This window comes from Protobothrops mucrosquamatus, unplaced genomic scaffold (genome assembly GCF_001527695.2).
Source record: "Protobothrops mucrosquamatus isolate PMUCROS unplaced genomic scaffold, P.Mucros_1.0 scaffold795, whole genome shotgun sequence".
Lineage (NCBI taxonomy): Eukaryota > Metazoa > Chordata > Lepidosauria > Squamata > Viperidae > Protobothrops > Protobothrops mucrosquamatus.
The window spans coordinates 12,501-28,112 of NW_015387062.1; the positions used below are offsets into that span (position 1 = coordinate 12,501).

Sequence of the window (15,612 nt, forward strand, 5' to 3'; positions counted from 1 at the left end):
TGGGCAGCCCCTCTATAGAGGCTCCCCTGTGAGTGACAAGCATTTCCTCCTCTGCTTTCAATGGGGGTGAGGGAGATTCCTCCAGGCCTCCTTTCATTCAGTTTTTGTTTTGCTGGTCTGAATGGCATGTATAATCTCACCCCATCTAAAAGCAAAAATAATAGCAGGGAACAAGGGAGACTATGCCTGGCTAGTAAAGATGGGGTTTCCACGGCAATCTTGTGGACATTTCCCATACGTTTCTTCCCAGGGAAGAGGATTTTTTTTCTTAAAGGATGCAGATTTGGAGATAAGAAGAGCAGGTTGGAGCAGAGAATATAACAAGATGCTAAGCCTACGGAGATGTGGTCGACACAGGACACAGGAAGACTAGGAGGCTGACCTGTGCTCATAATAACATCTTCATTTTCTATTACTTTGCCTATTTTGAAAAACACTGGAGGAGTTCATCATCACCAGGAGTCAAGCCTAACTTGAAGGCAAATAGTAATAATCATAATATCTGCAAGAAATATTACTTGCCTGCAAGAACGAACTGGTGAGGCCACAAAGTAGATGGAATCATAAAAGAAATGATGAAACTAAATGAGTCTGTGACTTTAGAATCCAAACAGACAAACACCTGCCACATAACACCCCAGACTTAACAATTGTCAATAAGAAAGACAAAAAAGTCTGGATAGCGGATGTGGCAGTACCCAGAGAAAGCAGAATAGAATAGAACATAACAAGAAGCAATGGATGGACAAGAAGCAACAGATGGAAACTCATCAAGGAGAGAAGGAACCTAGAAGTAAGAAGAAATTTCCTGACAGTCAGAACAATTAACCAGTGGAACAACTTGCCTCCAAAAGTTGTGAATGCTTCAACACTGGAAGTTTTAAAGAAGAGACTGCACAACCATTTGTCTGAAATGGTATAGGGCAGTGGTGGCGAACCTATGGTACGGGTGCCAGGGGCGGCACTCAGAGCCCTCTCTGTGGGCACATGCGCCGTCGCCCCAGTCCTAGGCCTTCATCTGGGTTTCATAAAACCTTTTCGCTTTAGGCCTCTGCCTCCGTGTGCAAAAAAAAAAAAAAGGTTCAACCAATCAGTCAATTTCAACTTCTCGCGGAAAAAAAAAGATCTTGCAAAGTTGGAATTGATTGATTGAACTTTTTAGTCCCACCCAGTCTGCCATTACCACCGTAGCCACGCCCACCCAATGGGCCACGCCCACCCAATGGGCCACACCCAGCCAATGGGCCGACGATGCATAAGTGGGTTTTGGGTTGCAGTTTGGGCACTCGGTCTCTAAAAGGTTCGCCATCACTGGTATAGGGTTTCCTGCTTGAGCAGGGGGTTGGACTAGAAGATCTCCAAGGTCCCTTCCAACTCTGTTATTCTATTCTATTCTATTCTAAAATAAAAAGCTCTGCAAATAGAAATATAACGACTATGGCAAAAGCAAGCAAAAGCCCAACGCTAGAGCTCATGTCACACCTCCAATAAGCTACCTCAGTATCCATGGCAGGTTTCATGCAGAGCTTCTGAAGAACATCAACTATGTCTTTCATTTCCTCCTCTTTGGACAATGGTGCCCTTTTCTCTTTTTCATAGAGCAGGCTGCTTTCATAGAGGTCACTAGTGGTTACTAGAGAAATGAAACCCGCATTACATTACAGAGATGGGAAATACACAGAAAGCATCGTTCAAAGATATTTGTTCCCTAACATGGAGCAATAAATTCCATTCATCTTCCTTGGTGAATGGAAGTACCCAACCTATTTTATTTTGGGATCCAACGAGAAGCAACATCTCCAACCACTGTCCAGAAACAGTGAATTAAAGCAGTAACAAATCACTTTTCTTTGGCTCTACCCCATAGAAGGGTTGGCCATGCAACAGTCATCCCATTAATTTGTTCTTGCTTGGAGGCATCAACCAACCTTTTTCCTGGGATACGCTATGAACTTCAGTTTGGAAGAGCTTCAAAACTATCCGAGTGTGCATTTTAACTCCACTGCCCTTCCTTGCAGGAGGTGTAACGAGGTGGGACTCCATACATTTGATTTCTGCAAGTGTTCCCTTTTCCTCAAATCTCTGGACACATTCAGATTTGGAAGACAGAAGCTGCTCCTGGGAGTGAAGCAGACCTGTGTGATCGAGTGTATCAGTGATGCGGATCTAATCAAAGCCATTTTAGACAACACAAAATGGAGGCCAATTATGCTTCATTTAGTGATGCTATTTCTAACCGACATCACAGTTGCTAAAAACCATCCCAAAGCAGGACACAATTAAAGGGGGGAAAATGACAACAGGGTCAGTTGTAATAATGTTCAACCTCAATAAATAACTTGTGAATTTCAATTCAATAAAATCCAACATATTTAATACCTTATCCCCTCCACAACATATAATGTCATAAAACATGACCGAACGGGACTCTGGTGATTCCCAAAATGTGGGATCCCCTTTTATTTATTTATTGAATTTGGATTCTAATTGGTGGTTCACCTTACATATACAGTTAGACCCTTAGTTGAATGGAGAAAAAGGCACTGTCTGTTATTCCCAACAGTCTGTTAAATCCAAAAATGCATCATTTGTATTGGTTACATCAATTCCATCATTAGGTTGTGATGCAAATGATGTAAATAATCTAGACTGTTCTGGATACCACAGATTTAGCTGTGAAATTTCAAAAGTGTGCAGATGGCAGACCTGAATGTTATATGAAAAAGCCATCAAACAGAAGAGATGGTTTTTATACAGTGACGTAGACCTGATCCACAGCCAAACAAAATAGGGGGAGAGTAAGAATGCCTTGTTGCATGAATGAACACCAAGGACGACCCATACCTGATATGGCTGCACATTTAGCCAACTTGACATGTCCTTCTAATTTCTAGACTCTGCTTCCAAACTCACACTCACTAGCCCTGATGATGTTACCTAGTTTGGGTAATGAAATGTTTGCAAACATGCAACCAAGCTCAGATAATACTCCACAGTATCTAAACTTTTTAAGTGCTTTGTAATCAGCAAAGAAATTAAGCTTTGGTGCCATTGTCCTCACCAATGCGTTGGGAAGAGCCACAGATCTCAGGAAAGTAAATGCAGAAAAATGATGAGAACACAAGTTGAAATCTTTGGTCTTCAGAAGGACGATACCTTTCTGTTGGTACTGAGTGGGACATTTCCCTGAAATATCCACCTGAAGTAACAGCATGTAAGGAAAACAAAGTCAGGATTACTGTCCTTAGTTACCCACAATGTAATTCTTGCCCATAGCTTAATGGAAAGAAATGAGATAGGTAAGAAACGGCACTAAATTGGTAAAATGGGATCCTTCTGAACATAGTCTTATGAATGGGCTAAACTACACTTTGCGATCTAAAGAACTTCACCTCATCCACACTGTTGTTGACAGCAGCTCCCAATGGTGATGTCTGGAGAGCACTGAGGATACCCCGTTTGATGTTTAGGGCCCACATTGATTCATTTTTCTGAGGAAAGATCTTCAGAACTTTCCCATTATGAAAACAAAACCACAGTGGGTATCGCTCCAATATTTCCCTGGAAGACAATAAGAAGAAGATTTTGTAAGCTAAGGAAATGTGGATACACTGAAGAAGGTGAAGACCTAATCCTCTGGAGTACTCTACAATGTTTGGGAAGGGAAGAGAAGAAGACAATGACCAACACATGGGAAGGAACTCAATCATAGTGAGCCATTGGAAGACCTGATCATGGAGAAAATCTATCTACGTGGACTTTTAGAGTTGACACTAACTCGAGAACACATACCGTAATCAATCAATCAATCAATCAATCAATACAAATATGTAATTCTCTGCAGAAGGCTGAAAAACTGGGAAAGGTGAAAGGAAAGAGAAGAAGAGGTTGACCAATAGCAAGATGGATGGACTTAATTACTGTATAATTAAGGAGGCACTGAGGGAAGGTTGGAATCCTAGAGTAGCATTCTACTTAGTAAATTCTTGCCCATCTTGCTCAAAGATTGTTTTTTGGACCCAGAGCTGTTTTACCTTAAATTGTCATTTTCATTCATCAACTTCACATCGGATTCAAAGATGGTTTTGATTTGTACTCCTTGCAACTAGGGACAAGAACAGATGTCAACACAATACAACTCTCAAATGGTTCAAGATAGATAGAGATAGATAGATGATAGATAGATAGATGATAGATAGATAGATAGATAGATAGATAGATAGATAGATAGATAGATAGATAGATAGATAGATAGATAGATAGATGATAGGTAGATAGACAATAAATAATCTTGGATGGATGGATGGATGGATGGATAGGAGAGAGGGAGAGAGAGAGAGAGAGAGAGAGAGAGAGAGAGAGAGAGAGAGAGAGAGAGAGCTAGGATGGATAGATAGGTGGGTGCGTGGGTGGGTAGATAGACAGATAGACTATGGAAAATAGTCCATAGAGCAATTTCTGAGACTTGAATTCAGAGGAGATCTGCCTTTATTGTATGATAATTTTAGGGTCTTTAATACACACATACAGCTGCCCTACCCCAATTGCTTTTATTTCCAGGGAAGAAAACGAATGCTCCCTCAAATGGTTCAACCCACTTGATTGTACTACTCACTTTTAAAATTCGATGACAATTTGCCAACACCTTGACCACAACTGTACTTTCCAGGGTGATGCCACTTCTCTGGTAGGCCCTTCCTTGAAGGAACGTAGTGGTAGATGTTGAGTAGCTATAGCTAAATCTGGATCCCACGGAAACAGTGCTAAAACCTGTGAAAGCAAAGCTGGGTTCTGAGACAGTGTCTTCATGGCGCCCAGTTGTTTAAAGCAGCTTTGGAGGAGAACTTTTAGGTCAGGGGTCCCCAACCCCCGATCCATGGACCAGCACCGGTCCACGGCATGCCAGAAACCGGGCCGCCCAAACAAGCGAAGCCCCATCCACAGGATGTAGGCAGCACGCGAAACCACGCCTCCTGCAGTCCACGGAAAAACCTCTCTCCATGGAACCGGTCCCTGGTGCCCCAAAGGTCGGGGGGCCACTGTTTTAGGTGGATGCAATAAATTACTCCATGTGATCAGGCATTAGAGAATATTAGACAGAGAACTTTTGCAACTCTTCCTGAGTATCCACAGGACACGGTCAAAAAAGTGAAGATGGCAGCTATGAAGATGCAATCAAAGCTCTACCCATTTTGATTGCCTTATTAATTTCTAAACATTTCAAGATAATTTTTTGGAATGGGGCATTAGAATGGACTGCCTTGGGAGTTGCAAACACCAGCAGGAATATGATGTTCTGATCTTTTGGGGACGGAGAAGATGTCCTACGTTCCTGGGATCTCATTTTATGAAGTCCTTAGCAAGCTATCGACTCAGAAGAAGAAAACAGGAGAGGTGCCCACCAAAGGTTTGCACTGGTCCCATTCAAACCAACCCACCAGGGTTCAAACCCTGCATCCTTCTGAAGGTGTTAACATGTCTAACACCCCTGTGTTTCAACTTAAGGTTTAGCTCTTACACGGACTGCACAAATTCAGATGGCTGATATTTGGATTAATCAGTGACGGGACATGGAAGGGACTAGCAGATTCATATCTCTTATATTTGCTGGTGTTTTCTTACTGAAAATTTGCTTCATCCTCTTACCTGCACACTGGGATGAACAAGAGTATTTGTGCCGGAAATTTTCTGGGCCTCCTGCAACGATAAACCAATAGCAATGGTCGGGAAAGCATTTGCAAGCTTTTTGACTTGGGGATTCTGCAACTGTTTATTTACCGTAGGTCTAGGAAAACGTTCAAGGAGCAACCTAACATTTGCAGAAAGTCACGCCGGTCGTCTTGGAAACCGCCACATTTATGCAAGGATGGGATGAATGGATTCAGGAGAGGGGGAAACAGAACAAGTATCTGTTGTAGCGGCACTGACTCCCAGCTTCAAGGCCAGAAGGATTGAGGCATCAACCACTTGTCTGATTAACCTTGGAGGGGATCCAAGGCCTCCCCTCCCTTCTAAATAAATCATCAGCTGGAGGACTTCACATCAGCAAACTACAGCTAGTTCTCCACTTACGACCACCATGGAGCCCAGAATTTAGGTTGCTAAGAGAGACGTTGGCTAAGCGAGCTTCGCCCCATTTTACGACTTTTCTTGCCACGCTTGTTAAGGGAATCGCTGAATTGTTAACTTAGCAACACCGTTGTTAAGTGAATCTGGCTTCCCCCAATTGATTTTGCTGGTCAGAAAGGTCGCCCAAGGGGACCACACGATCCCAGTGATACCGCCACCGTCATAAACACGAATCGGTTGCCAAGCGTCTGAATTTTGATCACGTGACCTGGGGGACGCTGCAACGGTTGTTAAGTGGGAAAAATGGTCGTCTTTTTTTTCCCCCCCGGTGACCTTGTAACTTTGAACAGTCACTAAATGGGCTGTTGTAAGTCGAGGACTGCTTGTGCGGGTTCACAGCCAGGGAAAAGTTGGAAAACGGGGAAACGGAGGTGGTATTGCAGGAGGCGGACCCAGATGGTGAAATTCTAGCCAGGAGCCCTTTTGTTCAGAGGCTGTGACCCGAAGGTTTTAATCTCTTCATTGACACCCCCTCCTCCATCTCGTTCCTGCAGCCTCCAGAAAACCCCACTATTTTATTCGCATCTATTTGGAGAAAAAAAGACCTCTATGTCCTCAATAAAATAAGAGGACCAGGGTGGGTTGTATAACCATGGTAGGAACTGTCTAACTAAAGGCAGGAGCGGTTTTTCCTCTGATCCAGATGTTGTTCTCTTGATTCCACCCCGTTTCTGCGTTCCAGCCACTCTCTTGTCACCTATCACAAAGTATAAATTATCTCTGGAGGATCAAGAACGAGTTTAACAAGTGCTGAAAACTGTTTTCTGTAAAATTCAGAGGGGAAAAAAAAACCAATCTGGGGAAAAGCAAAATGTTATTCTGTGTGTTCCTTCCAGGAGACACAATTAAGGGCCTTTTCAACTACCAGTTTGGGGAAAATCCAGTTCTTCCAACATCTGGGTTGACAAAACAATTTATTCAAGTCAGATTCTCTCTGTTTGTTTGTTTTTTCTCCCCCCCACAGCTTAAATTCAGCTTGTCCTATTGCTGTAAGCTTTTCTTAATGCTTGGGTGAGACCTTTAAAAGTTTTTTTCGCCGAAGTTCGTATAAAAAAATAGGCAGGCATGCACCCTGGCTAATATACATTTGCTTGAATGCCATTTTGCAGACAAATATGCAGCGTTCACACCCTCCTAAATACAATAAATTTTGAGCAAGCCTCCCTAACATACATGTTTAAAAAAACTATTTTCTATACAAATTTTCTGGGTTTTTTTGTTTTATAGTTTTATTAGAGTTTTGGGATACAATAAATGCACACAGAAAAGATAGTGAGAAAAAGAAAAAAAAGGAACAAAAAGAGAACACATTTATTTATTGAATTTGGATTCTAATTGGTGGTTCACCTTACATATACAGTTAGACCCTTAGTTGAATGGAGAAAAAGGCACTGTCTGTTACTCCCAACTGTCTGTTAAATCCAAAAATGCATCATTTATATTGGTTACATCAATTCCATCATTAGGTTGTGATGCAAATGATGTAAATAATCTAGACTTTTGCTGTTCTATTGAGTAATTATCATCTCATTCTTTTCTCCATCCTGTTTAGCCCCTTTTATCCCCAAATCATCCGTTCAATCTTTTCTTTTTTCTCAGCAGAAAGTCCACGTAAGATTTCCAGTTATTAAAAAAAAAAAAAAGTTTTGGGGGTTTTTTTCCACCCCGGACCAGGTAAGCAGTCTTCGTTTTTGACTGGTGACTTCAAGCAGAATAGCGAGAGAAACATAAACTGCAAAGCTAGATATGTGGCGTCTTAGGTGACATACAGAAAGCATGGAAGATTTACAAAACTGGTATTAAAAGCAATCGAAATCATTTTTGAGAAGATTAAACCCCTTGGCTGGCTTTTGAACCTTTGAAGTTGAAGTTGATGGGTGTGATTTTACTCAACCTTGACTACTTTGATAGCCCATCATCATCATCATCTCTCTCTCTCTCTCCCTCCCTCCCTCTCTCTCTCTCATATTAAATACCACAAACTCTTCTATTAAAATGGCATGGCTGGAGAAAATCAGATGAGATCACTGGCCAAGGGGCCCTAAGGAAACACACACCACACACACACACACACACACAGAGAGAGAGAGAGAGAGAGAGAGAGAGAGAGAGACAGAGACAGAGACAGAGACAGAGACAGAGACAGAGACAGAGACAGAGACAGAGAGAGATTCCATGGTTCCTTTTACTTACGCTTTGAGTTGCCAACCATAAACATGGAGAACAGAACCATCACTTGCTGGAGCTCCATGATTTTGGAAACCAGCTCTGCTTTAGCAAAACCACATCAGGCCTCTCCTTTCAGAGGCAGCTCTGATGCAGGAGGGGAGTGAAAGGAGATCCCCCTTTACAAAGAAGGGCTTGAGTATTCAGCTCTTTTTGGCAAGCTGGAGGAGGGGCTGAGAAGGGTGAGACAGAGAAGGACAGAGAAAGAGAGAGAGAGAAGGAGGGAGAGTGGACGATGAGAAGGCATCTCAAGTAGCCCTGTGCTAGTTGATTTTTGCTTCAATATATGATTGCCATCAAGGTTTGATCAAAGTGTTAACATTGTTGGGCACCCACCCCGAGCCACCCCAGGAATATGAGGTGAGGGGACAATAGCATCTTCTGAAAGGCTGAGTTTGCAATGTGTACAAAAATATACAAAAAAGGATGCTGAGACTGTGGAAAGAGCCAGGCGTGGATCATGGTCAGTACCTGCTGGTTTCAGCATTGTGGTCCAGCAAAGGGCCATGTTGAAATTAAGCCGGGAAGATTCAGACTTCTGTTCCCCATCTGCTCTGCACTTAGGCAGCAAGAGAAAGCATCCATCGTCTTACAAGCCAAGGATTGGGCTCTCCCCGCTCACCGGCAGAAGCATGAGAAAATGTCCTTTTTCAGAAGAGGCAGCCATCCAGTCTGCTCTTTCCCCTCAGTCACCTCACCAGCCCTGAGTCCGCCGCCATTTTGTAGAATAGTCCCTTCTGATCTCTCAATGCTTCTGGGGTGTCGAATTCAGCCACTTGTCCGTTTTTCATCACTAAAATTCTGCAAATATGAGAAACGAACATTAGTCTACAAGGCCAGTGGAAAAAAGCTACCTCAGTGACTCGGTCTCCTTAAGCAACGGCTTTCGGGCCTGCTAAGCTGAGAGAAATGGGTGAATGTATTACAGGTAGTCCTCAACTTTTGACCACAATTCAGCCCAAAATATCCGTTGTTAAGCAAGGCAGTTATTAAGTGAGTTTTGCCCCGTTTTACAAGCTTCCTTGCCGTAGTTGTTAAGTGAATCTGGCTTCCCCATTGACTTTGCTCATCAAAAGCCGGCTGGGATGGTTGCAAAGGGCAATTACATGATCTGAGATGCTGCAATTGTCATGCAACAGATGGAAACTAACCAAGGAGAGAAGCAACCTAGAACTAAGGAGAAACTTCCTGACAATCAGAACAATGAACCAGTGGAACAACCTGCCTCCAGAAGCGGTGAATGCTCCAACACTGGAAGTTTTTAAGAAGAAACTGGACAGCCATTTGTCTGAAATGGTATGGGGTTTCCTGCCTGAGCAGAGGGTTGGACTAGATGACCTCCAAGGTCCCTTCCAACTTTATTATTGTTATTATTATTTTTGATCATCGCACAGTCAGCCAGATGTTCAGATTGGATTTGGCATTTTTGTCTACCTATCGAGTCCTTACCCAGGACCTGGGATAGGCAGATGTGGATGTTTGATGGTATTACAGATATCGTCGCAGGATGGAAGCAGCTCCTAGTAAGGCCGCCTTTTGCAATTGACTAATGGCGAATTTGTCAATGCCGATAATGGTGTCCAAGCGGTGCTCCAGTTGTTTTGGGATTGCACCCAAGGCACCTATTACTACTGGTACTACCCTTGCTTGCTTTTGCCACAGTATTTCTATTTCTATTTCTATTTCTATTATTTCTATTTCTATTTCTATTTCTATTTCTATTTCTATTTCTATTTCTATTTCTATTTCTATTTCTATTTCTATTTCTATTATTATTATTATTATTATTATTATTATTATTATTATTATTATTATTATTATTATTATTATTATTATTATTATATGCCAGTTGCCAAGTAACTGAATTTTGATTATGTCACTGTGGGGATTTTGCAATGGTTATAAATGCAAGGACCGGTCATAAGTCATTTTTTTTCGATGCTGTTGTAACTTCAAACAGTCACCAAACAAATGTTTGTAAGTCAAAGGCCACCTTTACTAGATAGTAATAGCTAGAATGTTGAAGATGTCTACTGATATTGAGTTCTGACTGGAGTTGAGGATGACCTTATTTTCTTTCTCTCCTCCTTTCCGTTCTACAGCTTTCTCTCTATTTTTGATAGATTTAAATTCTCATTTTCCAAGTGTATGTTCCAAATATGTCTCCTCCTGTTTTTATTTGTCTGCTCCAATTTCAAATAATATCGCCACATCTCCCTCCATTTCTTCAGGCCGTTTTATCCATTCACTTGGGAATCCTCTTCAAAGCCACCTCTTACCGGTCAAATTCCATCATGGCGTTTAGCCGATGGGCAATGGTCAAAACTGTGCAGTCCTTGAACTGACTCCTTATGGTGGACTGAATCTGCAGGTCTGTTTCAAGGTCCACAGCTGCGGTGGCCTCATCCAGAATCAGGATTTTGGCTTTACGAAGTAGACCCCGGGCCAGGCAGATGAGCTGCTGTTGACCAACACTGGAAGAAAATGGGGAGACAATGAAAATCCAAGATAATCCCTATCTACAGAATACAGAATAGCAGAATTGGAAGGGACCTTGGAGGTCTTCTAGTCCAACCCCCTGCTCAGGCAGGAAACCTTATATCATTTCAGACAAATGGTTGTCCAATCTCTTCTTTAAAACCTCCAGTTTTGGAGCATCCATAACTTCTGAAGGCAAGTCGTTACCCTGATTAATTGTTCTCCCTGTCAGGAAATTTCTCCTTAATTCTAGGTTGGTTCTCTCCTTTGGTTTCCATCCATTCCTTCTTGTCCTGCCTTCAAGTACTCCCCGGAATAGGTTGACCCTCTTTTCTTTGTGGCAGCCCCTCAAATATTATAACAATGCTATCATATTCTCCCTAGTCCTTCTTTTCATTAAATTTTCAACTAGTCAAATAGGAGAACTTGGTGGTTTTCTTGCAGACATTTTATTACCCACCTAGGTAACATCATCAGTGCACCTAGTTGGGTAACAGAATGTCTGCAAGAAAGCAACAAGCTCAGAGAGCACCAAGCACGCCACAAAAAACCATATGCCCAACAGATCTGTGCAATGCCTCAGATTTGATTACAAAATGATTCTTTAGAACACAAGTGTGGCCTACAACTGATTTAACCAACCCCCAATTTAGTACATTTTAGTACAGACCCACACTCCTCTCAACATATCCCTTTCCCTCCGCCCACCCTCTGCCGATACTATATAAGTCTCTTGCATCCAAAGTAGTCTGGATGAGACAGTTAAATTTACATTAATTTGAACTGTATACAATTTGCCGCAATTCATGGCATTTACATAACGATGCCATTATGCAAATGACATCAATCACCACAAATGACAACATTTGCAACTTAGCCACGGTGACAACAGGCCCCCGCTTTCCCCAAACACTCTGTTAAATCAAAAGTTCCCCAGGCTGTTATTTTAAGTGCTTTTTTAGTGGTCCTATCTTTGAGGATAACCTCAAAGGGTTAGGAATAAAAGTCTTAGGAATTAAACAACCATCGGCCTCTGGGTCTAATCTCCCATCGATTACAATCCATCTCAAAATTGTAAAGCCAAGTCGAAGCAAGGCACGGTCATCAGAAACATTGATGAGCCCGTAACTCAAAAAACAAACGAACAAACCAAGCCCCCAAATCGCAACAGGAGAGGTGTTTCTTCTTTCCATCTTGTGGTTTGAATACCTTAGATCTCCACCTCCTTCAGAGCACTCATAAGCCAGCTGATCTGGCAAATCTGAAACAAAGCTCTTGAGTTGGGTCTGCTCCAAAGCGGTCCAGATATCCCCATCCGAGTATTGGTCCAAGGGATCGAGGTTCTCTCTCAAAGAACCCCCAAACAAGACTGGGTCCTGCGCACAGGAAGAGAAGAAACGCAAGATATGGAGTCTATTTTCCATAGCACAAGAGCGAAGCTATCCTTGGGGATCCAGTAGATGAAGAAAGGTGAACACATGGATAAAACAAGCTTGCTAAAGTGTACAGATATGAGAAGATGCAACCCAAAATGCATATATAATGTTGACTTTGCGAGGCGTTGCAAGAAAAGAAACATTGGAGAACTGATTTGAGAGGAATATGCGCCCCTGTGTAAATATTTAGTTGCAATTCTCTTTTTGCCTTCTTTATGCTGACTTGTGTAGGAAATGAGCAGGCTGAGCTCAAGGGTGGGGTTAAAGGCATCATCAGTTTGGAATCACTGTGCAGCCACAAAAGAGCCAAGTCCAGTCCCCCGTGAATTCCATTGACCTACATCTAGTGCCAATTTGACGTGACCGTTAGTAGACCAGATTCTTGTATATGGGTAGTATGTAATAAACTTTTAGCGCTTTGAACTCAACTCAAGTTACTTGCACCTGACAACTTTGGGTTATTGCGATGGAGGTTATCTACAACATCCTACAAGATCACTAGAGGGACTGCAAAAGATCTTGTTCCCATCGTGAAAGACCGAATGAAACATCGGCGTCTGTTGAAGGTGTGGCTTGGGATATCAATATTATTGGGGGGGGGGGGGGTTAGAACAGTAACAAGTGAAAGGGATAAACTGACTTCATACCTGTGGGACAATCGTAATCTTGCTTCTCAGGTTGTGCAGGCCCATTTGGGCAATATTGATTCCGTCAATCACAATCTCCCCATCAGCAGCTTCCACGAGCCTCAGAAGCCCCATCGCAAGGGATGATTTCCCAGCCCCTGTTCTTCCAACGATGCCCACCTACAAGAGAAAAACAGAGGTTGGAGAAGGAAGGACCACCTAATGGGAAACAAGGAGAGAGAATTACTCTTCCCTATCCTGCTTTCTCAAATATAGAGGAGTATCGCCTTGTAACGTTCTCACCACAACCACCGCATGAACTTGGCTTATTAAAAAAATAAAACCGGTTCAAATATACTTGTGGATTCACTGGTCCAGCAAGGGCTTCCATCTGTATTTCACAGGTCCAAAACCAACAGCTTAATCCAGGCAACCTTGGCTCTTTTATGATTCATGGACTTCACAACTCCCATAATTCCTGATCCAGCGATGCTGAGGGGAAAGGGAGAGGTTTCCAAGCTGAGCCACGCTGGCTGAGGAATTCTGGGAGTTGAAGTCCACCAGTCATGAAAGGGCCATAGTTCCCCCATGCTGGCTCAGGAATTCTAGGAGTTGAAGTCCACGAGTCATAAAAGAGCCAAGGTTGCCTACCCCTGGCTTAGTCCCTACTGCATGCTGGATGTTTTAAGGGACCAAACTTTCTAGTGCAAGGAATAAGACTTTGGATTAGATCTGGGGTCTCCAAACCTGTCCACTTTAAGTCTTGTGGACTTCAGTTCCCAGAATTCCCCCCCTGGGGGACTAAGTGATCTTTCATGCTGGCTGGGGAATTCTGGGAGTTGAAGTTCAGACATCTTTGTTGTCCAGGATGAGAAACTTTGCTCTATTAAGTCTTACCTTTTCATGAGGTTTGATCTTTAGGTTGATATTCTTCAGAGCTAGGCTTAATTCTGGCCTGTATCGTAAACTATAGCCTCTGAGTTCAATTGCCCCTTCAGTGGGCCACCTGCCACCCTGGAGAGGATCATCCAAAGTCCACGGAGCCACTTTCTCTACGTTGCTGTTACGATCGAGCATAATCGTTTAGGGTTCTCTTCGAGTTTCTCCGTTTTGATGTTTTTTGTTTTGTTTTGTGTTTGTGTTCTATACTAACGTCGTTATTCCTGAATTTTGATGAACCCAACCGAAAAAAAGTCCTCTCAGTTACTGTCTGAACGAAGGCTGGGGTGTTAACCCTATGCACGCACTTTGCAGTGAACCACAGTATCATCTTTTCATTTTGGTGTGGTATGATGCACAAACAGAATTATTCTGATTTGCCAACTAGGGGGTGTCCAATCATATGCATGACCTTGAGGGATGAAGGGAAAAGAGAGCAATAGAAACAGTAATAACGTTCTTATACACTGCTTCATAGTGCTTTACAGCACTCTTTAAGCTGTGTATAAAGTCAGCCTCTTGCTCCCAACAATCCGGGTCCTCATTTTACGCATCTCGGAAGGAGGGAAGGTTGAGTCAATGGCAATAGCAATAGCACTTAGACTTATATACAGCTTCACAATACTTTACAGCTTGCTCTAAGCCAGTGGTTCTCAACCTTTTTAATGCCGCGACCCCAACCGGTCGTAAGTCGAGGACTAAACCGGTCGTAAGTCGAGGACTTTCCCTGCCCGGGAGCGACGCGCATGCGTGGTTCCGCCCCCTGCGCCGGCCGAGGCGTAGCTGGCAAGTGGCAGAGACGGAGCAGGCCGACCACCAGCTGGCCCAGCCCAAGGGAGGTAAGGCACCTGCAGGAAAAGGGGGAAAAAATGGCGGACAAAAAAAATGGCAGACAAAAAAAATGGCGGACAGCCTTGCTTGGCGACCCCCATGAAATGGTCGATTGACCCCAAATGGGGTCCCGAACCACAGGTTGAGAACCACTGCTCTAAGCGGTTTACAAAGTCAGCCTATGGCCCCCAACAATCTGGGCTCTCATTTTATCATTATTATTATTACTTACCTCTTTGGGGCTCTGTGAATAATCTTTCACTCTTTCCACAGACATGATTTGGTTATCAATCTCCGCCGAGGCACGCACCATCCAGTTCAGGACGCCAGTGATCTGGCAAAGAAGAGGGGGAGTCTATGACCCCCAGGCCATTGAAAGCCCCCCACAAAACCTCAGAAGTAAATGCCTTGCCTAAAGTTCTCTTATGCTGCCTACCCAGAGCTTACCTGAAGAGCACAGGAGATGGAAAAGCCCACCGTGCCAGGACTGAGATGGGCTTTGTACACCACAGCGAGCAAAGCTGCAAAGAGGACAATGGTGTCCCCCAGAATCTCAATGTTGGTGGCAAGCCATCTGGAATAGGAAATAGGGAGGGGAGCAGAGGGGAGGGGAGGGGAGGGAGGGGAGGGAAGGAGGAAGATGGAAAATGGAGGAGGAAGGGAAGGTGGAGAATGGATGAGGAAGGGAAGGCAAGGCAAGGAAAGGAAAGGGAAGATGGAGAACGGATGAGGAAGGGAAGAGAAGAAGGAAGGGAAGGTGGAGAATGGATGGAGAAGGGAAGGAGGAAGGGAAGGTGGAGAATGGATGGGGAAGGGAAGGAGGAAGAGAAGATGGACAATGGATGAGGAAGGGAAGAGAAGAAGGAAGGGAAGGTGGAGAATGGATGGAGAAGGGAAGGAGGAAGGGAAGATGGAAAATGGATGAGGAAGGGAAGGGAAGGAGGAAG

The 15,612-nt window shown here is 43.4% G+C and overlaps 1 protein-coding gene across 1 annotated transcript in view; it reads right to left on the minus strand.

The window, feature by feature from the left end:
- LOC107289980 (multidrug resistance-associated protein 1-like) overlaps positions 1-15,612 on the minus strand; it is a gene marked incomplete at its 3' end in the record, with an annotated part of 51,432 nt that overhangs the window by 8,830 nt on the left and 26,990 nt on the right. Inside the window, 14 exon segments of the mRNA XM_029284656.1 lie at positions 1,483-1,633; positions 2,046-2,166; positions 3,062-3,199; positions 3,393-3,561; positions 4,035-4,105; positions 4,616-4,770; positions 5,647-5,653; positions 9,054-9,156; positions 10,635-10,829; positions 12,043-12,209; positions 12,917-13,075; positions 13,793-13,945; positions 14,898-14,999; positions 15,113-15,239. Coding sequence (XP_029140489.1) covers positions 1,483-1,633; positions 2,046-2,166; positions 3,062-3,199; positions 3,393-3,561; positions 4,035-4,105; positions 4,616-4,770; positions 5,647-5,653; positions 9,054-9,156; positions 10,635-10,829; positions 12,043-12,209; positions 12,917-13,075; positions 13,793-13,945; positions 14,898-14,999; positions 15,113-15,239 — 1,818 coding nt within the window.